The 23,325-nt window shown below is 40.1% G+C and overlaps 1 protein-coding gene across 3 annotated transcripts in view; it reads right to left on the bottom strand.

Annotated features, from left to right (window-relative positions):
• The window catches only part of AGO2 (argonaute RISC catalytic component 2), a 55,859-nt gene that overhangs the window by 19,615 nt on the left and 12,919 nt on the right, over positions 1-23,325 (bottom strand). Inside the window, exons 2-10 of one of the 3 annotated variants that reach the window (XM_060775916.2) lie at positions 10,788-10,983; positions 7,557-7,677; positions 5,827-6,011; positions 4,770-4,906; positions 4,484-4,618; positions 2,437-2,524; positions 1,895-2,042; positions 1,567-1,686; positions 1,082-1,204 (exon numbers count right to left, since the gene is read on the bottom strand). In XM_060775916.2, coding sequence (XP_060631899.1) covers positions 1,082-1,204; positions 1,567-1,686; positions 1,895-2,042; positions 2,437-2,524; positions 4,484-4,618; positions 4,770-4,906; positions 5,827-6,011; positions 7,557-7,677; positions 10,788-10,983 — 1,253 coding nt within the window. Of the gene's footprint in view, positions 1-1,081; positions 1,205-1,566; positions 1,687-1,894; positions 2,043-2,436; positions 2,525-4,483; positions 4,619-4,769; positions 4,907-5,826; positions 6,012-7,556; positions 7,678-10,787; positions 10,984-23,325 lie in introns of those variants that run through there. The other 2 variants (XM_067467260.1, XM_060775918.2) reach the window with 2 other exon arrangements.

Genomic DNA, 23,325 nt, shown 5'->3' with positions numbered 1-23,325 from the left:
CGGTGAGAGAAGTCCCAGGTTGAAGGCCATCATGTGTGAAGCTCCTGAGTAAATTCAGTGTGAGAAGAGGCTCTGTGAGAGCGAAGCTGTATATCTGCATGAGAAAGAAGCCCAGTGTGGAAATAAATAAATATAAAGAACTTTATTTGTGTTATGGAAATCTTGTTCTTGTAAATACTGCAACCATATTATTTTACTACAAAGAAAAGCCTCCAAAGGACAACATAACATTGGTCTGTGTGTTTTTGTTCTTTTTATCATTTCAGGCTACTGGTGCTAGGTCACACTGCTCATAAGTTACTCTGCTATACATTCATGGGGAGGGTCTTTCGTTAATATGCCCACTCACCCAACATAAATTTCAAATCCTGTGCCTGTAAGGACACAGAATATATATTTACAGAAGAGCCACTACAAGTTATAGAACTGGGGCTACATGATAGCATCTGAAATTGTGGGAAATTACACTATTAGGCCTTAAGTACTGCTAACAGTTAACAAAGGGGAGCAAGGTTGTTACTATGGACCCTATAAGATCTTTGTTGCACCGGGACTGTGGTGCAGCTGGCTGGAAGTCAGCTGCATTAAGATCACTACTGACCAAAAGGTCATGAGTTTGAAGCCAGCCTGGGTTGGAGCAAGCTTCCGACCAATTTGTGTAGCTTCCTGTCAACCTTTGCAGCTTGAAAGACAGTTGCATCTGTAAAGTATGAAATTTAGGTACTGCTTATGTGGGGAGGCCAATTTAAGATGCCATAAAAATCTCCAGCAAGCCTGCAAAGAATGAGGAAGTACTTCATCAGTGTCACAAATGGATGGTGAAGCGACAGCTCACCTGGAGACCAGAATACCCTCATGAAAAAGCTGGAATGTTAAATAGCCTCTGTGTGTCTGTCTATATATTTTGTGTGTCTATGGCATTGAATGTTTGCTATATATATATATATATATATATATATATATATATATATATATACATTGTAATCCGCCCTGAGTCCCCTGCGGGGTGAGAAGGGCGGAATATAAAAACTGTAAATAAATAAATACATAAATAAATACATAAATAGATCTGTTCACGTACCCTGCCTCCATAGAGAATTGAAGGAGGCTGCAGCACCCGACCAGTCACGTCCGTCATTTCATCTTTCACCATAATGCCAAATTCCCGGACAAAAGGGTCAGTATTAAAACTTGCACTTCGCATCTAGAAAATGAAAAATAAAACTGATGGAAGACCAAATTTTTCATTACAATATGATCCCAAGCCTCAACATGTTTATTAGCTGTCAAATTCGCAAAGGATGAAGTCTATCTGGAAACAGAGGATTCAAAACTGGGCAAATAAAGCTAAGGAATGTCCCATAAACACCTATTTTCCCCCCAGTTGTTATTCCAACACCATCCAGTGCTTTCAACTTTGTGAATTTACCCTCAGTCACTGCAAGGAGGTGTTTAATTTTGGCAATGGAAATATACAGAGTGGGTAACACGTATGGATTTGTTTTCATACAGAACACACAACTCTCGACTGCATCCCTGCTTCTTACTTCCAAAGGGAGAACTCACCAGTTTGCTAATCTCTTCCTGACGGTCCGGTGCCGATCTAGCAGTTGCCCTTATCATAGTGGAAGTTTGATTGTCTGTCAGCTTCTTTATACACCTCTGCCCTGCCACAATGTTGCAGACCTAAAGCAGGACAACACAGATACGTTTTTAAAATGTAAAATTTACTTCGTTGTTCATTCGTTCAGTCGCTTCCCATGAAGTGGGAAAAGAAGTCAGGGAATAGTGACAAAAAGTGTTAAATAACTAATAGTAACTTCTGAAAACCATCACAGAGAGAGAGAGAAAGAGAGTGAGACCTTGCCTAATATTTAGCAAAGAGATTACTTGCCTCTAAGGGAAGGTATGTGTGTTTCTGCTCCTGTCCAACTTGTAAACATGGAAGATGAGGGTAGCGTAAAACCAACTTGTGCCTATCCTTAAAATATTGAGCTACAGTGCATTCAACAGTCTGTCCACTCTCTTGCTGAAGTGGGAATCTACAGGAAACAAAGTTTGAGAGGAAGAATGGAAAGTTTAATATTTATCCAACTCTCTCACACAATGAACACGAGAACGCAATTTTAGAAATGCACGGGTCTCTTTCAAGACATAGGATGGCAGATATTATTATGCAGTCATAACTTTCACCACTAATCAAATTGTACAAACTAGCTGAAGAGGAATATATATATACACATACATACACACACACACTTATTTGATTTGTGTGTGCAATGATGTCACTAAACCACATAAAAAGTGGATATTCTTTGCTGCCCAAATAAACATCATAGGAAAATGGGCAAATAATGCACACATTCCTAGGTTTTACATCAAATAGAGAACGAAACTTTTAAATTATCGCTTGCAAGATCAAAAGTCAAACATTACGTTTGGTGACTTGCTGGTCGTCTGGTAACATTGCATACTCGGTATTTTCTCTTCATTTGCCCGCAGTGAGTGATTTCCACTTTCAGACCTAACAATTTAAGAATGTAAGAAGTCAAGTTTCCATCCCATTTAACCTAGATTCCAGAAATTCACCATATTTGTGGCAATCAGGTGTGCCATCAGCAATCAAGTCTCTCCTCCAGAAATGCATTGCAGTTTAAAAGAATAATAATAATAATAATAATAATAATAATAATAATAAATCTTTACAATAAATAATAATAATAATTTTATTTTTGTACCCCACTTCCATCTTCCCAAAGGGACTCAGGGTGGCTTACATGGGGACAAGCCGGAACAGACATAGATTCAAAACATAACATAATAAAAATGTATAAAACATAATAATAATAATAATAATAATAATAATAATAATAGAAGAGCAAACTACAGACCACCTACTGCAATGCAACCTGAGCCCTGCTACGTGCACAATGGAGGACCTTCTTGCGGCAACACCAGAGGCACTCCAAGTGGACAGATACTGGTCAAAGGACATTTAATCAACTACCAAGCTTGCAAACTCTGTGTTTTTGTTTTTCTGTTTGTTTGTTTGTTAAAAAATGAAAATGCAAATATCTGGTCTGTCCCTGACACGATAAATAAATAATAATAATATAAAGCAACATCATAAAACAACCAATACTCTGAAACAGTAATAAATAACTTCAATAATAAACTTTTATTTGCATCTACCAGAGTGACTCGGGGCGCCTCACAGAACACTCAAGGAGTAACATGCAAAATACAACAAGTGCAAAGAAAAAAAAATAAACAATAAAGAGTCAACATAACAACACAATTTCACAGTACTGCCTGGTTAAAAACAATAAAATACAGCGAATGCGCGATCTCAGAATTATAATGTGCTTCATAGAGAATCTAAAGGTACCCATATGTATTATTGGAAAATCTAAACATGGACAAAGGCTTGTTGAAAAAGCCATGTGTTTAACTGTGTGAGAAGGTTTGGAGGGAGGGGGTTAGCCTGATACTACAATACTTCTTTCTGCACACTCGAGTAAATGTAAACAATGATAATTTCCCAAAAATTGATGCTCAATTCATCATGTTATTTTGGGCTCAAAAACTGCTCTTGATCTGACAAGATGGAATTACAGCTGAGTATATTCCTACCAACTGTTAGGAATTGTGAGAGTTGAACTCCAAAACACCTGGGGGGCCAAAGTATGCCCATGCCTGGGATCATAGAATCAAAGAGTTGGAAGAGACCTCATGGGCCATCCAGTCCAACCTCCTGCCAAGAAGCAGGAATATTGCATTCAAATCACCCCTTACAGATGGCCATCCAGCCTGTTTAAAAGCTTCCAAAGCAGGAGCCTCCACCACACTCCGGGGCAGAGAGTTCCACTGCTGAACGGCTCTCACAGTCAGGAAGTTCTTCCTCATGTTCAGATGGAATCTCCTCTCTTGTAGTTTGAAGCCATTGTTCCGCGTCCTAGTCTCCAGGGAAGCAGAAAACAAGCTTGCTCCCTCCTCCCTGTGGCTTCCTCTCACATATTTATACATGGCTATCATATCTCCTCTCAGCCTTCTCTTCTTCAGGCTAAACATGCCCAGCTCCTTAAGCCGCTCCTCATAGGGCTTGTTCTCCAGACTCTTGATCGTTTTAGTCGCCCTCCTCTGGACACATTCCAGCTTGTCAACATCTCTCTTGAACTGTGGTGTCCAGAATTGGATAGATGCTGAAATGACATTAAATCTTTTGGGGGGAAACTGAAGTCTTATTACTACAATGGGCAAATACCTATTTGTCTCCTTCACTAGTACGAGTACTCACAAATTGAATTAGGACCTGATATTCCCTGGCTTGACTATGAGATGCATTGGCACAACATTTTTCTATATGAATGACATTCTATTTTTCTTCTTTTCTAATTCTGTTTGATCGTTTTCACTCTCGATCATTCTTTGAGAAATCACTTGAGGCCCTCAGTACTTGTTCCTCTTCTTCAGACTTCCTTACCTTTAATTTCTTTGGTAAACTTAACCCTTTGGGAATCCGTCAGAGGTTTCTGTTGTTCTTCAATGCTTTTGAAATCCAGAACTTCACATACAAATTCAATTACTGGCTGCGCCTTGTAAAAAGCGGTTGCCGATACTACCAATCAAAAGAAGAAAAACAGGAAATGAATGACATTGAAGCAGATCTAAGACAACTACTAGTCAGAAATATGATTAAAGAAAATTATTTTGTGCAATTATAAAAATAGTAAACAAGAACAGATGGAGTAGTAACACAAAGAACATACCATCAATGTTAAGCATCATTTTCCACAGTGAAGGCCTAACTGACTGATGAAATCCAAACCAAACTTCTCTGCCCCCTCCCAAGGGATTGGAGCAGCCTTCGGAGGCGGTGAAAAAGGACCGGCCCACAGGAGTGTACCTACAAGGGAAACCAAACAGATTTACAAGACGCATAAAGCACTATAAAGTTAAGGTCCAGACCAGGCATGGCAAACTTTGGCCCTCCCGGAGTTTTGGATTTCAACCTCCACAATTGCTCACATCCTACTTGCTGTCAAGAATTGTGGGAGTTGAAGTCCAAAGTGTGTGCTTTCCACCTACGGAACCATGAAGACAGGGAGGCCAGGGGACAGTTCCACCTTGTCTCCTGTGCTATGCTAATATATCTATATATATATATAAATGCTCTGTGCGTAATGAGTACCTTAAAAACAAAAGAACCAATGAACAAAATCACACCAAATTTGGCAACAAAATGTCCCACAACACAAGGAGTGACCATCACTCCCTCCAGCGGCAAGCCAAGAATGGGCAACTTGGAAGTCCGTGAACAGATGCAGAAGTGGAGTGGGCAGATCAAAAGACAACCTGGCAAAATGGTACAACCTAAAAGAATCCTCCACCTAGTGCAACTGTGGAGCAGAACAAACAACTCTGCATTTGTATGCTTGTCCACAATGCCCTGCCTCACATACAGAGGAAGAATTGTTTAAAACTACAAACAATGCAGTCGCTGTTGCCTGGTTTTGATCAAAAAATATTTAGTCACTTGTGCTCCTATTTTTATCAGTTTTATACTTATATATGCTTTTGACATGAAATAAATAAGTCTAATACAGCTGGAGGATCAAGGTTTGCCCATGCCTGCATTAAGGTGAACTGAAAAGCCCACATTGACAACTGTATGCATATTATGGCTCTCATTCGAGGCATCTTTTTCCATAGTTTCTTAAGTTATATTTCTTCAAGTAAAATGTGTTGTTTGTAAAAGATGAGAGAGTTTTAAGTTAGTTCATCTCAACATGCTACATTTCCTGCGATGCTGAATTTTTCTCCCACCTCATGGAAGGCAGGTGCCTCATGACCACATCCAGCGCCTGTATCGTTTCAAAAGGGACGCTTGGAAGACGGCCGGAGAGAGCGTCGTGTAAGGCCTGCAGACTGACGCCCGACATCCACTTTATCGCCACCTTGAATATCCTGTCCTTCCCTTCTCCTGGCAACGTCACCTCCAATTCCACCTGCAACATTTGGATACGACAACAAGATGATTCTTTCCGTTTAGAGATATACGCCTGTAGATGTATGTGTAGACATATATGTGTGTGTGTGTATGATATACACACACACACACATACATACACACACATATATATATCGCATCACACCTTGGGCTCCAAGGTGTGAATGGAAATGATAACAACATTATTCTTTCTGTTTTACAGATGATGATGATGATAATGCTAATGATGATGATAATAATAATAATAATAATAATATTTTGTTTGTACCCCGTCACCATCTCCTTAAAGGGACTCGAGGTGGCTAACAAAGCACTCCAAAGTGCAGCACATAAAATAAAAACAATTACATAGACATCAAAGAGATAAAAACATAAGCAGACATCCATAAAATATCACAAAATAAAATGTGATATACATCTGTAGTCTTTTTTACACACTTTTTGCAACCTTCACACTGGAGCTTTACGTACGATGACCTTCAACCTGGGGCTTCTCTCACTGAAGCTTCTCACACCAGGTCTTCTCTTAATGAGGCCTATTCACACTGAGGCCTACCTCAGACTGAGGCCTTCTCATACTGAGGGCTCTCTCAGACTGACAGCTCTCTCACACACTAGTTATATTGAACTACAGATTTTTCTAAGTCATTGCATCCATTTAACCTTTTCATTGGTTAACTCACATTTTTTGTAATTAAAAATACCTAGTTAATTTTTAATCTTTTTGACAGTATGCATAGATAGATAGATAGATAGATAGATAGATAGATAGATAGATAGATAGATCACTCTGATCAAAAAAGGTCATGAGTTCGAAACCAGCCCAGGTTGGAGTGGGTTTCCAACCAATTGTGTAGCCTGTTGTCGACCTTTCCAACCCGAAAGACAGTTGCATCTGTCAAATAGGAAAATTAGGTACCACCTTAAAGTGTGGGGAGGCTAAATTAACCAATTTATGAGGCCATAAATAAGACTCCAGCAAAAAGCATGCGGGGAATGCGGAAGTACTTCATCAGTGTCGCAGATGGATGATGAAAGCGACAGCTCCCCTGGCGGCCAGAAAAAAGTTAAATAGCCTGTCTATGTCTGTATATGTTGTATGTCAAAATTGGCATTGAATGTTTGCCATATATGTGTACACTGTAATCTGCCCTGAGTCCCCTGCGGGGTGAGAAGGGCAGAATATAAATGCTGTATATAGATAGATAGATAGATAGATAGATAGATAGATAGATAGATAGAGATATAGATAGAGATAGATAGGTAAAACACCTTGGGCTCCAGGATATGTATCTGTTCTAATTGTTTATTTATATCCCACTTTTTCTCTCCATAAGGAGACTCAAAGCTACTGACATCCAAAAGCATTACAATACAATTTAAAATATACAAATATTAAAACAGTATTAAACATAATTATTACAAACAATTTGGTTAAAATACGTAAAAACATTAAAAATGTATGGAAAACATGTAGCTTTGCCCATAATGAAAATATATATAGGACAATTTGTGATGATAACTCAGGCTGGCATTATATACTTACTTTATCTCTCCCTATTGGAAGCGGCATAGCTGTGTAGAGGTTTTTTCTTCCATCAAATACTGGCTTGCGATCCCCAAATATCTGTGCTTTAAAGTGCTGTACCATGTGTTCAACTATTTCTCTAGAAACAGAGAATTCTGTTAACAAAACATATTCCACTGTTCAAGCAAAAAAGCTCTGAATCAATGTTTATTTACCATAAAGAGAAAGCAAAAGAAAAAAAAAGAAAAAAAGCAAAAAGCAAAATTAACTGGCTGAGATCTATACAACCCTTGGGGTCCTTCAGCTGTCAAGATACTGAGCACATTATGGCTTCAGTTGTTGACGTCTGTAAAAGCAACCTAGTAGACTACACATATCTTCATCTGAACATTTTCCATTCACAGGAAATCTGAGGAAGGCGTGCAACCTCTATCTCTTCATTCATATGTATGTATGCTTGTGTGTGTATGTATATAGATATATTCTCCTTCAAAAGTATTTTATACCACCAGACTAATAAATTTTTAATATTCTATTTACTTAATTTGCACCCCCCTTTTTCTCAGGGTGGGATAAAGGCAGCTATTTGCTTCCCTCCTGCCAGTAAATGAAGAGAGAGAAAGAAGTTATCGGTAGCATCTCATTTCCCTTTAAGAGGCTTGATAACAAACTTCAGAACAATGAGAAAATCAATTCAGCAATAGTTGAGCTTTAGGGAAGTCTTCAAACATAAGCAGTCATGCCAATACTACCACCTAAAATGTCAACATTTCATTTCAAGCAGAGGAATCAAAATGACTTTCATGGAGGGTCACATCACCCTTATGGTTGCCTTGAAAGGGCAGTTTGTTATTTATTTTTTGTTATTTATTCATTCAGTCACTTCCGACTCTTTGTGACCCCCTGGACCATCCCAGGCCCAAGCTCCCTGTTGGCCATCACCTCCCCCAGCTCCTTCAAGGTCAATCCAGTCACTTCAAGGATCCCATCCATCCATCTTGCCCTTGGTCGGCTCCTCCTCCTTTTTCCTTCCATTTTCCCCAGCATCATTGTCTTCGCTAAGCTTTCCTGTCTTCTCATTATGTGGTCAAAGTATGTCATTTTCACCTCTAATATCCTTCCCTTCAGTGAGCAGTCGGGCTTTCTTTCCTGGAGTATGGACTGGTTTGATCTTTTTGCATCCCAGAATTTTCCTCCTACACCACAGTTCAAAAGCGTCTATCTTCCTTCTCTCAGCCTTCCTTACAGTCCAGCAATCACATCTATAGGTTACTATGGGGAATACCATTGCTTTAACTATGCGGACCTTCGTTACCAGTGTGATGTCTCTACCCTATTTTATCGAGATTGGTCATTGCTCTCCTCCCAAGAAGTAAACGTCTTCTGATTTCCTGGCTGAAGGGATTATAAGACTGCATAAAAGTAACTACTAATTATTCTCAAGTATGTGTTGTTGTTCATTCGTTCAGTCGTCTCCGACTCAAGTATAAGCCAACCCGAATATAAACCGAGGCATCCAATTTTACCACAAAAAAAACTGGGAAAACTTATTGGCTCGTGTATTAGACGAGGGAGGGTAAATTTCAAAAATAAAAATAGATACCAATAAAATTACATTAATGAAGGCACCAGTAGGTTAAATGTTTTTTTAATATTTAATATTTGGAATATTAAAACTGTAATTTAATATTAAACTGTCCAACTCTGATTACCTATATACTCGAGTTGTTCTGTCGCGCGCTGGGCTTGAAATAAATTGCTTTTAAAACAGGAAGTGCAACTTTAGCCCAGCGGGAAGCCAGGGGGCCTGAAGAGAAATTCGTAAGGATTTTCACCATAAACAGTCTCTAGAGGGCTTGTAAAATATAACAAAGTCTTTTATTGGTGAACAATCAACAGAAACTTCCTTTGTCTTCAAAAGGTTAAACAAATGCTTCCAGGCCTTTGTGCAACTGGTGGCTTCTAACTGTTACTTTACTCTAAAAGAAAATCCCTTTCCAAACTTCTCCCAGGCTAACTGTGATCCTAAACCTAACTGATGTGGGCGCCACTACCGGGTTGATCTGCGTCTCAAAGCACCGAGTGGACCTACCAGTAGGCCTGTAGTCACTTCAGCTAGAGTTCTTAGATGTTCAAAGCTGCTTTTTCCCTCCAAAATTCCTCCGATCTTTAGGGCTGTTTCCCTGGGAATCTTTGGGAATCCTTTTGCTCTTAAGACTGTTCTCCCCCAGAGGTCTTAAGGGTTGAAGCCTTTGTACAGGAGAAGTCTGTACACATCCTGTACATTAACTTTCCTTGCTGAGACTGACTGAAAATGGCTCCCTTCTCTTCTCAATTGTCCTGAACAAGGGACGGAACCAAACTTAACGATGATGGACAGGAGGCCTGCCCTGTAACTACAAACTTTAACAGGAAGCCACTCTTCTGCAGAATCCCAAGCCTTGGGCTGCAAGCAAACACTTAATACAAAGCAAATAAAGTGGGAGCTTCTGGTACAGCTGTACCAGCACATGAGTATAAGCCGAACCAAACATAAGTCAACCAAGGCCCTCACTTCAGTATAAACTTTTCCAGCCCTAAAAAAAGGCTGAAAAACTCAGCTTATACTTGAGTATATATGGTACCTCCTTAACATATAAATAACCCACCATACTCATCCATTCATTATGTTCTAAACAAATATAAACAAAATGTATTGTCGAAGGCTTTCATGGCCGGAATCACTGGGTTGTTGTAGGTTTTTGGGCTATATGGCCATGTTCTAGAAGCATTCTCTCCTGATGTTTCGTCTGCATCTATGGCAGGCATCCACAGAGGCTGTTAGGTCTTCACAACCTCACAACCTCTGAGGATGCCTGCCATAGATGCAGGCAAAATGTTAGGAGTGAATACTTCTAGAACATGCCCATATAGTCCAAAAAACCTACAACAACCCATAAACAAAATGCAAACAAACCATTCAAAACACGACAAGCTCTGAAATGTGTCCGGACCTTGTGGACATTGAGTTGACACAAGACAAGGATTGAGATACTAAGACAAGGATGTATTCAGTGTGATACAAAAAAAAACATTAAGAAAAAAACAACTATTTTTAAAAGGTGCTGGTGCAAACAGAATGACAACATTGCTGTATCTCGTTAAGAAATGTCTCTAAAAGAAAAATTGTTCTGTAGTGAAACAGGCTTGTTTTGAAATGATGACGATAAAATAAATGAGGCTGCGGAAAAAAAACAAAGTGTACTGTACCTGTTAACTCTCCTAGGGCACTTCTCTGGCTTTATATCCAATTCGTAATGATATATGTCAATTTTGGGAATGTCCATTTCAAAAAAGTTGGCTTGCAGTTTGATTGTTCTCCCTGAAGTCCCAAAGTCAGGTCGAGGAGGAGGCTTGAATGCATATGCCTGTATTGGAGGTGGCAGAGGTGGCGGTGTTGCAAGGACTGGAAGGAAAAGCAAAGGAAAATCAGTGGTGCAAGTCCTACAAAGGCAGTTCTCCTGGAAATATATTCCTTCTGTAGAGAAAAATGGGAAATGCTCCTTGAAACTCATCTTCATCTAGTCTGTCCTTAACGGTAAGGTAACAAGTATCAAAAAACGAAGCCATAAGGAAAAGATAATGTGAGTTTTCCTGCCATTAATGGCAAAAATCATTCTCCCAGCAGTGCAAGATCAATTGCCGTAGTTCAAATATTATTTAAACCACCCAGAGTACTTTACCTTGCAATCAGCTTAGTAACACAGATTATAATGCTCCCTGCTCTCATACACTCTAGTAAGCAGCTATATATGACACAGAGGCATGAGCCACAGTCCACTGGAGCTGGCAGTCATACACTGGCATGTAAATAAATAGATTAAAATGAGCTAAAAATCCATGTGCCATCTGAAATAATACTCCCCCCACCCTTTCCTGAATTTTCCATGACTCAGCTTTACTGGACCTCTTGGAACACCCAAATGTTAAGATGGTTTCAAAACAATCCCAGATAAGATACTCCACTTCAGCAGAAAAATGAAATGCAAAGATACAGAATGGGGGACGATGCGGCGGCCAGGTTGTTAACTGGTGCTCCTTACAGAGAGAGGTCAACCCTCCTGTTTAAGGAGCTCCATTGGCTGACGTTCATCTTCCGGTCCCAATTCAAGGTGCAGGTGCTTACCTACAAAGACCTAAACGGTTTGGGACCCGCCTACCTGAATGACCGCATCTCCGTATATGAACCCACACGATCTCTCCGATCATCTGGAGAGGCCCTGCTCACGATCCCACCTGCGTCACAAGCACGTTTGGTGGGGACGAGGGACAGGGCCTTCTCTGTGGTGGCCCCCCGACTCTGGAACTCTCTCCCCAAGGACATCAGACAAGCCACAACTTTGGCAGTTTTTAGGAAGAGCTTGAAGACGTAGCTGTTTCGGTGTGCCTTCCCTGAATAGGAAACTCCTAGCATCATGTCCCAAATGCACTTTATTAGAGATTTAAGTCTGCACATTGCACCTATCTCCAAAAAAACCTATCCATTTCACCTGTCATGTCTAGCATTTCTTAAAATTTTATCCATTACATTTGGCCCGGCCTCAGTTTTAAATGTGTCGTGGTGTTATTGTCTAATGTTTATTGCTATTGTTTTAATGTTATTGTTTTGCTTTATGAGTTTATTTATTGTTGTATTTGTTATACTGTTGTTTTATTGATGTGTTGGCCTTGGCCTCTTGTAAGCCACATCGAGTCCTTCGGGAGATGTTAGCGGGGTATAAATAAAGTTAATAATAATAATAATGTGTGAAAAAGATCTTGCAACCCTTGTGGACAATAAGTTAAACATAAGCCAACAATGTCATGCAAAGGTAAAAAAGCTAATGGGATTTTGGCCTGGACAAATTGGAGTCCAGGGTCTAGATCCAGGGAAGTCATGCTACTCCTGTATTCTGCTTTGGTCAGACCACACCTGGAATCACACTGTGTCCAATTCTGGGCACCGCAATTGAAGGGAGATGTTGACAAGCAGGAATATGTCCAGAGGAGGGTGACTAAAATGATCAAGGGTCTGGAGAACAAGCCCTATGAGGAGCAGCTTAAAGAGCCGGGCATGTTTAGCCTGCAGAAGAGAAGGCTGAGAGGAGACAGGATGATGGCCAAGTATCAAGAGGTGAGGGGAAGTCATAGGGAGGAGAGAGCAAGATTTTTTTCTGCTGCCCTGGGGACTAGGACGTGGAAGAACAACAACAGCAACACATTATTTATATTCCACTCTATCTCCCAGAAGTGGCTCAAAGAAGATTCTATCTGAACATGAGGAAGAACTTTCTGACTGTGAGAGCTGTTCAGCAGTGGAACTCTCTGCCCCGGCATGTGGTGAGGCTCCTTCTTTGGAGACTTTTAAGCAGATGCTGAATGCCCATCTGTTGGGGGTACTTTGAATGTGATTTTTCTGCTTCTTGGCAGAGGGTTGGACAAGATCTCTTCCAACTATGATTCTATTATAACAAGCCTACCTATTAAAATTGCTTTTTTTGTATCAAATTAGAGCACTTGTAGAGTTTTTGTGACATTAATGTGAAACAGAGATCACAAATGGTAAAGTGTTCTGCACCCACTTAGCATTTTGTGATGAGTCTTGACATATACAAAGCTCTAATGAGATAAAGAACTGAAATGTGAAGCAGAAGACCTTATGAAGAACTTAGAAAACATCCTACTTCCCTGAATTTCCCTCTTATTTCCACCAATACATCACTCATAAATATAGCTCCTGAACAGTTTTATGTACTTGTAGGATATCAAGCTGTACCAAAGCTTATTTTATGTCACATTGAGGACTCCCTAATAGTTGCTAATAAACTGAAAGTAGTCCTTATCTTAGCCTGAATGTTACACGTTCTTTCCCCATCGCTACCTATCAGCTTCAAACATAAGTGTTAAAGTAGCTGAAGCCATGTGATATTCTAGAAGGGGGAGAAATGAAACGTAAACCTGTAAAACTTATTTTCAATTTTTTGCTTAAATAGCCTAAAGGCAGTAGAGCGGGCATGGGCAAACTTGGGCCCTCCAGGTGTTTTGGACTTCAACTCCCACAATTCCTAACAGCCGGTAGGCTGTTAGGAATTGTGGGAGTTGAAGTCCAAAACACCTGGAGGGCCCAAGTTTGCCCATGCCTGCACTAGAACCTAGCTGATCTAGAAATCTGAGCAGAGTCAGCCATGGTTAGAACTGGGATGGGAGTCCACCCATGAACAACAAGTGCTGTAGGCTATATTTCAGAAGAAGGAATTGGCCAACCATCTCTGAGCATTTCCTCCCTAACAAACCCTCATGGAATTAACCTTCCCATAAGTTGACAGGCAACTTGAAGGCACATATGTAAGCACATCAATGTTATCCTTAGCATATGAATCTTCTCAGGGTTGCTACATCTGTCGGTATTTGCAACCATTCAGAATTTCACAACCTTGGAGGTGTGTGTACAATATATTTTGTTTTGCCTAAACTCTAATAATTGTATGATATCAGCATAAGAAGTTGGGCACTGTTGCACTCCAGAACAGGAATAACCCTCTGACTTTAAACACCACACGTTGGATAGGAAAAAAACAATCCTTTTATTGAAGGTAAGTAAAAAGCAGCAAAGTAAAAAAGCACTTTAAAGAAATAAGTAAATCCAATTAGGTAAGAAGATAAGCAGGAACAAATTAGTCCAAGGTAGAGTTCGGCAAAGTCCATAAAAGCAAAGTCTACACATCTCCAATACAATCCAAAAAAGCAGGAATACATTGATCCAAGGCCTGGGTAAGTAATTATTAAATATAGGAATCCAAAACCATGAGCGAGAAATGTCTTAGCATGAAACTTCAAACCAAGGTTTCCACAAAACAAGGACGAGAACTTGGCATGATTCTAAACAATGCTTCATCTGACTACACATCCCAAACTTCAGACTTTTATCCCCTCATTAGCTAGGTCAGAAATCAGTTTCTCTTTAGTTGAGGCTGTTATTGTTTTCTACCAAATCCTGGTAGATCACCTAAGCTAGTGTTTCTCAACCTGGGGGTCGGGACCCCTGGGGGGGGTTGTGAGGGGGCGTCAGAGGGGTCACCAAAGACAGTCAGAAAACATATTTTCTGTTAGTATGGGGGTTTTGTGCCAAGTTTGGCCCAATTCTATCGTTGGTGGAGTTCGGAATGCTCTTTGATTGTAGGTGAACTATAAATCCCAGCAACTACAACTCAAAGATCAAGGTCTATTTTCCCCAAACTCCACCAGTGTTCACATTTGGGCATATTGAGTATTCCTGCCACGTTTGGTCCAGATCCACCATTGTTTGGGTCCACAGTGATCTCAGCATGTAGGTAAACTACAACTCCAAAATTCAAGGTCAATGTCCACCAAACCCTTCCAGTATTTTCTGGTGGTCATGGGAGTTCTGTGTGCTAAGTTTGGTTCAATTCCATCATTGGTGGAGTTCAGGATGCTCTTTGATTGTAGCTGAACTATAAATCCCAGCAACTACAACTCACAAATGACAAAATCAACTCCTCCCCCCAATCCCGCCAGTATTCAAATTTGGGCGTACCAGTTATTTGTTCCCAGTTTGGTCCAGTGAATGGAAATACATCCTGTATATCAGATATTTACATTACGATTCATAACAATAGCAAAATTACAGTTATGAAGTAGCAACGAAAGTAATTTTATGGTTAGGAGTCACCACAACATGAGGAACTCTATTAAGGGGTCACGACCTTTGGTAGGTTGAGAACCACTGACCTAAGCCTTTGCACACCCCTCCTGTTTTGACTGAACTCTTCTCGTCTATCTCTCAGCTCGTTATCCATTTGCTTCCTTGGTTCGTTATCTATTTGCTCTCTTGGCTCGGCATCTATTTGCTCATTAATTTCTGCAGGTGCACCCCCACACCCCTCAGGGACATTCTCGTGGGAAACTACAGGGATCTCCTGGTCATTCTCTGCATCAATATCACTGACCATCTTGACTGTCATCTTGAACCTTCTTAACATCATTTCCCACATCCAAAGCACCCTGATCCTGAAACACAATCACAGGCTTAACTCCAACAGGCTCATAATACTTTGCAAGAGCTAAGATTTCTGAAATAACTGACAGCAATACAACACCGAAGAGAAAATGACTGCTTCGGAAGCAGGATGGAGACACGCCTTCTTGATAATTTAGGATTACTTCTGTGAAATAAATTAGAACCATCATAACTTGTTTTTGAAAGCTAGCAGATTTTGGTACTGCTTTGAAAATCTAAATGTTAGGGAGGAACATTAGCTTTTTATATAAAGCACTAAAATGGTCCATTTTAATACTAATATCAAGGGACTGTTCCCTAATATTTGAGAGGCCTATTCCCCCTTGAACACCAGGACTGATGCTTCAGATGGAGATATCAACCCACCGATCTACTCCCAGATTTGGTACTTTGCTTCCCAAATGAATTGACCAACCAACAAATGTGAAGAAAGTGCTAACCAGCAGGTAAGTAAAGGTAAAGGTTTCCCTTGACATTAAGTCTAGTTGTGTCCAACTCTGGGACTCTGGCGCTCATCTCCATTTCTAAGCCAAAGAACCAGTGTTGTCTGTAGACACCTCCAAGGTCATGTGGCTGGTGTGACAACATGGGTTGCCATTACCTTCCCACCGTAGCAGTACCCATTGATCTATTCACATTTGCACATTTTCAAACTGCTAGTTTGGCAGAAGCTAGGCCTAACAGTGGGAACTCATCCTGCTCCCCAGATTCGAACCGCCAACCTTTCGCTCAACAAGTTCAGCAGCTCAGTAGTTTAACCCGCTGTGCCACCAAGGGGCAAACTTAGTCTCTCCAGGTGTTTTGGACTTCAACCAGCAGGTAGCACAGAGTAAAATGAATTTATGGTAGAAGACTATGTGACACAATACATGTAAATATACTAAACAGACAGTATAACACACTGAATAGCATGATATTTGGAAAATATCAATAACACAATACACACACACTAAACAGTGGAGGCACAACAGGCACCCAATCAATCATTTCATTTCCGAACGTATTCTCCCCTACGAACCAGCAAGATTATTAAGATCATCTGGAGAGGCCCTGCTCTCAGTCCCACCGGCCTCGCAAGCGCGCCTGGTGGGGACGAGGGACAGGGCCTTCTCGGTGGTGGCCCCGCGACTCTGGAACTCTCTCCCTCTGGAGACCAGAACCGCCCCATCCATCCTAACATTTAGGAAACGGGTGAAGACGTGAGGAGTCAGGCCTGAGGAGTCAGGCCTTCGATGAATGAGATAACACCATAGGACCATGGATGGAAGTTGATTTAGATCCATCCTAATAGGACGACTGACCACTGTAGTTTTATATATAGTGTTTTTAAAGTTGTTTCTGTAATTGTGATATATGATATTTTAATGAGTGTATATGTTTTTTATGGCTGGAAACCGGGCTGAGTCCCTCAATGAGGTTGAGCAGCTCGGTATAGAAAACTGTGAAATAAATAAATAAATAAATATGAAGTCTTCATCAGGTGCTGGTCTGAATAAATCATTCATGTAACTCCACATATAAATATTTTCTAACCGAGTTACCCTTACACTACAGAATCTGACTTTGTATAAAACTCCTGGCCAAGAGCCTGTGTTAGCAGTAACTTGGTGATACACACCTTGTGCCAAAGACAACTTGTGGACCAACATAACTCCCTGCAATGCGCTTTGGAAAAGGGGGGCTTCCAAACCCATGTAAGAAGTGCAGAGGGACCTCAGGTATCTGCCATCCCCTTCAACACAGAGAGAAATGCTTGTGTTGAGGACTAACATTCAAGAGATGAAAGAGGGAGGAACTGCTCGGCAATAATGTTAAGATATTACCAACATCTGCTTGATGACTTACATGGGTTGGTCAAATGAAGTCTTCCACAGGCATATTTTAAACACATACTGCTATGAAGGACACATACAACACTTTGTACCCACTCTATTAATGTGGGTAATAAGTTTGGTTCCAAACTTGACTCCTGTTTGGCCCATGCTATTGGCCACATTCTCCACTCTGTGCAGACTGAGAATTTGGATGGGAACTCTGGAGTGGTGGGTATCACCACATGTGTCCTAGACATGGTTCACCAAATCAGCCACAAGGGACTGGCTGAGTGGGTTAGGAGGACGAGGAACATCTCAGCATAGAATCTCATCCTGTCTAAAATAGACTTTCACAAGGTCTTTATTGAATAACACCCTCCACTCCCGCGAACCAATTGCACTAGATTAGTACTGAGTAGACTCCAACATCCTTTTTTGGAGGCAAGGTGAATGTGTGGTATCTGCCCAGTTTCGGGATTTCCTGGATGAAATGGATTATCTAGATCCATCTCAATCTGGCATCTGGCCTGGTTATGGGATTGAGATAGCTTTGGTCACCTTGATGCATAATTTTCACCAGGAACAGACAGGGACAGTGTATTATTGGGCGAGTGGGCTTAATAACAAAAGACCCTTTCCATAAATGCACAGCAGAATAATTTAGAAGCAGAGTGACCCAACACCAGTAGCCCAGGATAAAAAGAACAAAAACACACAGGTCAATATTATCTCTTTCATAGGAGGCTTTTCTTTGTAGTAAAATAATATGGTTGCACTGTTTACATTAACAAGGTTTCCATAACAAAATTAAGTTATTTATATATATTTTTATTCTTTGCTTTCACACTGGGCTTCCTTCTCATGCAGATAAACAGTTTTGCTTTCACAGAGCCTCCACTTACACTAAAGTTACACATGAGCTTCATACAGCAGCTTTTTACACACTTTTTACACATGTCTCCATCAACGCCCCACCTCCTTTATCTTGTTCATGCGTAGCATTATTTTTTAAACTTCAATTACATTTGGCCCAGCCATAGATTTTAAATGTGCACTGCACCTTGTTCAATGTTTATGCTCTTTGTGTATGAGATTTAGTTTAATTGCTTTGTATGGTATTTGTTACTACTTGTACTGCTTGTATTGTTGTATTGTGGGCTCGGTCTCATGTAAGCCGCACCGAGCCCCTTGGGGAGATGGTAGCGGGGTATAAATAAAGTATTATTATTATTATTATTATTAATTATTACACACTCGGGATTCCACACACAATGGCCTTGAACCCTGGCCTTCTCACACCAGGCCTTTTCATATTGAGGCCTACCTCACACTGAGTGCTTTCTCCCACTGAGGCCTTCTCACACTGAGGGCTCTCACAAACCGAGGCGAACTAACACTGAGGCCTTCTCATACTGAGGTCTACTAACACACTGAGGCCTTTTTCCCACAGAGACCTCTCACAGACTGAGGCAACTAAGCTACAGGCGCACCCTGCTTATATTGAACTGCAGTTTTTGCTGAATCATTGCATTCATTTAACCCTTTCAGTGCTTGACTCACATTTTTGTAATCAAACATACCTAGTTAATATTTAATATTTCTGACACCTCTTCTATTTTTGATTACAAAACCCCCCAATTTAAATAATACATACATAAACAAAATTTATGTGACATGTATCCCTATTGGTCCTGCTTGGCTTTGCATCAAACATAGGCAAACTTCAGCCCTCCAGGTGTTTTGGACTTCAACTCACACAATTCCTAACAATAATCTCATATTAGCAAGCTGTCTAGGTGCTAAGTGCACAGTTTTTAATTATACCTCGTTTTAATTTAATATGGGATACGCCGAGTCCTGTGCAAGTAGACAGGCAAGCTATAATACATGAAATCAATAAAATGGGATATAGTAAAGATACATGAGTTATTAGAAAGAGAAAAATGGCTAACACACAAACTGCATCAAAACTGAAGTGTAATATTGTTCCAAGTCTCAAAGACAAGGTAGATACCCAAGCCAACAAAGCAGATCCTTAAGTGATTATTTTTCCTCTGTGCCAAGTTCCTATTTTCTGGAATTACAGAGGAGGTTCAAGCATCTCACACTGCATCTACACTACCAAATAATCTAGTTCAAATCAGACAATTTGGATTGAGAAACTAAGCAGTGTAGATGGGGCTCCAACTGAAAATAATGCTAAAGTGCATACACAGAAACTTGGAGGGGTGTGAGAGTTAGCTTTCCCTCCTTCACAACTCCTATACATTACTTGCTAATTCTACTTCTACAGAATGACACTGCAGTAAATGACACCATAAGTCAATGCCGCTTTAAGTCCTATTGATTTTGATGGATCTGCCTTACAAATCACTAAGTCTGGATCATGCTATTTTAAGCCACATCTACAATTTTGTTTAGGAATTAGGGTATAAATATTTTAGAAAAATGACATTCATAGTCTTTTTGAAAAGAAATATGTTTTATCCTTTTGGCAAATGTAAATCTCCTTGAACATCTGGAGACCACCTTTTGAAAGCCACTAGTCAAGGAAAGGCATGACTTTCTAAGAAATAAACCCTTTGAAAAAGTGATGTTTCCAAGCATTCATGTAATGGCACACTGGTAACTCAGCTGTTAAACTGATAAATCATGTCTTTGAACTGCCAGGGTCAAAGACATGCCAATGCACAAAAAAACATGCATTTAACGAGTTTTGAAAATGTTTCTTTGAAGTTGAAGTTGAAATTGCAGTTGCCCAAAAGCATATACTCTCCCTCGAAACCTCTTAGTTTATTAAAATATGCACTCAGCGCCAAAAACAAGGTCTTCTTTAAATAAGTGTCGGTAACATATCTTGCTTACTCACAAACATATTGTATTAATTCAGCATACAGGCACATTTATAGATAGGATGTAGTTTCTCTGCATTGAGAACACAGGGCATCATTCTTAATCAATAGTCCATAGTTGAAAGTCTTGAAGTCTACATCTCATGAAAGTCCAAACTGTATAACTATACTCACTCCTTCTCAAAGCAAACAAATAGTAAACTGTTCTTACATAAGTCCAAAAGACATCTGCTTCTATTGAAGTTCAAAAGCATACTGTATCCACCTCCATTGAGGTCAAAACCAAACTGCTAACACTGAAGTCCAAAAGCATATGGATAATAATAATAATAATAATAATAATAATAATCTTTATTTATACCCCGCCACCATCTCCCCAAAGGGGACTCAGAGCGGCTTACATGAGGCCAAGCCCGGTGATACATTATAGCAAAATAAAATACAGAACAACAAAAAATAACATCACAATAGAATAAATAAAACATTCAAATAAAATAAACAATGCAAAATAACGTAACAAAGAATAGAACAAAGGGAGTCTTGAGTCTGAACATGCTCAGCACGGTCACATGTCTATAGCCCTTCCCACACCAAAGAGGTACAGTCAAATTGTCAAATCAATATATACATACAATAAAGTAAAGGTAAAGGTTTCCCCTTGACATTAACTCTAGCTGTGTCCGACTCTAGGGAGTGATGCTCATCTCCGAAGAGCCAGAGTTGTGGCTGGCATGACTGTGTGGAGCGCTGTTACCTTCCCGCCAAAGCAGTACCTATTGATCTATTCACACTTGTATGTTTTTGAACTGCTAGGTTGGCAGAAGCTGGGGGTAACAGCGAGAGCTCACCCGGCTCCCCGAATTCAAACCATCAACCTTTCAGTCAGTAAGTTCAGCAGCTCAGTGGTTTAACCCGCTACGCCACTGGAGACTCCTTATACGTACAATACAGATTAGCAAATATATACATTAACGAACAAGATCTATTGAAAATTCCCAGTGTCAAGACCTTGCGTCTAACAGCAACCAGACGCAGAGCCTTTACAGCAGTGGCACCATCACTTTGGAATACTCTGCTACCTGAAGTCTGTGCCTTGCGGGACTTACCAGCTTTCCACAGGGCATGTAAGACATACCTGTTTCGACAGGCTTTTAATGTTTGATAATGCTGTTTTTAAATTGTTTTAAATTGCTTTTAAATTTTGTTAGATTTTAGCCATTCTTGTAAGCCGCTCCGAGCCCCAGGGGAGTGGTGGCATATAAGTTCAAATAATTAATAAATAAATAAATAAATAAATAAATAAATAAATAAAATAGTGAAGGCTTAGGACAGGGGTCCTCAAACTTTTTAAACAGAGGGCCAGGTCACAGTCCCTCAAACTGTTGGAGGGCCGGATTATAATTTGAAAAAAACATGAATGAATTCCTATGCACACTGCACTCATATTTGTAGTGCAAACACTTAAAAACAGTACAATAATTAAAATGAAGAACAATTTTAACAAATATAAACTTATTAGTATTTCAATGGGAAGTGTGGGCCTGCTTCTGGCTGATGAGATAGGATTTTTGCTGTTGTTGTTGTGTGCTTTCAAGTCATTTCAGTCTTAGGTTGAACCTGAGCAAGGGCTGGGTAAATGACCTTGAAGGGCCGTATCCAGCCCCCAGGCCTTAGTATGAGGACCCCTGGCTTAGAAGGTTGCTATTTCCAACAAAATATATACAAATATCTAAAATATTCTTGGCATCCCATGGCAGCTTCCTAAGTGCCAACCATGACTGATTCTCCTTAATTTCCAAGATCCAACAGAATTTGGTGCCTTTAAGGCACAGAGGCCTTCCTGCCAATGTAGTTTGTATAAACATTCCTATGGATTTCAACTTGAGCTTTTGAAAAGTCTAAATTGGCATGCAGGCAAGGAAAAATAATGAGAGGGATGCTGCAGGCTTTTACCGAAGGCTGTATGGCCAATTATATATGCCCTAGGCAATGTACTTTTATAAATCTAAAATAGGAAAAACACTTGGGTATTAAGCTACCATAGTTCATGTAAGGTTATGTCAGTGCAATTGCGACTAGCCTGGATTTTTCATTTAGACTTTCCTAAAATTGAGCACCAAAACCGATGCCAAACTGACGATGATGCTGGAGTTGGCTGAGTCATTTATCTTCACCCTATAAAGTCTGGAAATAAGCCACTTGACATATTTTTAAAGAAACAGTCTTATTTGTTTATGTATTTATTTATTTACTATATTTATATACCGCCCCTCTCAGCCCGAAGGCGACTCGAAGCAGTTTACAACAATTCGACGTCACAACTGTCATAACAATTTAAAAGGAATAACAATAATAAACATTTTACGTCTTAAACATCTGTTAGGAACAAAAGAGGAAAACCCCGGTCATGTGGCTCCTTTAAGAATGATTCATATGAGCATGGGCTTTTTCACAGGTTGCAATCCATTTCAGCGAATCTAATTAAATGAACTGTAATCCACAAAAGATAATGCTGAAATAAATCATTCTTAAATATACCACTAAACCCCTTTCTCTCTTTCTTCCTCTCCTTTTTACAACGTCAAAGAGAAAAAAATATAAGGAACATGAAAGGCACTGCAGACTACTTCAACCAGAGAAGTCAGCCATAGCAGAGCACCTGATGAACCAGCCTGGACACAGCATATTATTTGAGAACACAGAAATGCTGGACCACTCTCACAACCACCATGTCAGACTACACAGAGAAGCCATTGAAATCCACAAGCATGTGGACAATTTCAACAGAAAGGAAGAGACCATGAAAATGAACAAAATCTGGCTACCAGTATTAAAAAAAACTCTAAAATTACAACAGCAAAACAGCAGAGGGGAAACAACCAGGCACATCTTAACACCTCTCAACAAAAGATTTTCCCAAGCTCAGCCAGGCCTTCAAACGCTAATGAAGGTGGTCAGTTGAAACATTCACACCTAGCTCCAGCAGAGAAGAGCTCTTTGCCCCACCCCAGCCATTCCACAGATATATAAACCCACTGTTCTAATTCCAACAGACCTCACTACCT

Source organism: Anolis sagrei, chromosome 4, assembly GCF_037176765.1.
Source record: "Anolis sagrei isolate rAnoSag1 chromosome 4, rAnoSag1.mat, whole genome shotgun sequence".
Lineage (NCBI taxonomy): Eukaryota > Metazoa > Chordata > Lepidosauria > Squamata > Dactyloidae > Anolis > Anolis sagrei.
The sequence above is the reverse complement of the archived record's forward strand: the minus strand, read 5'-3'. Positions and strand labels throughout refer to the sequence as shown.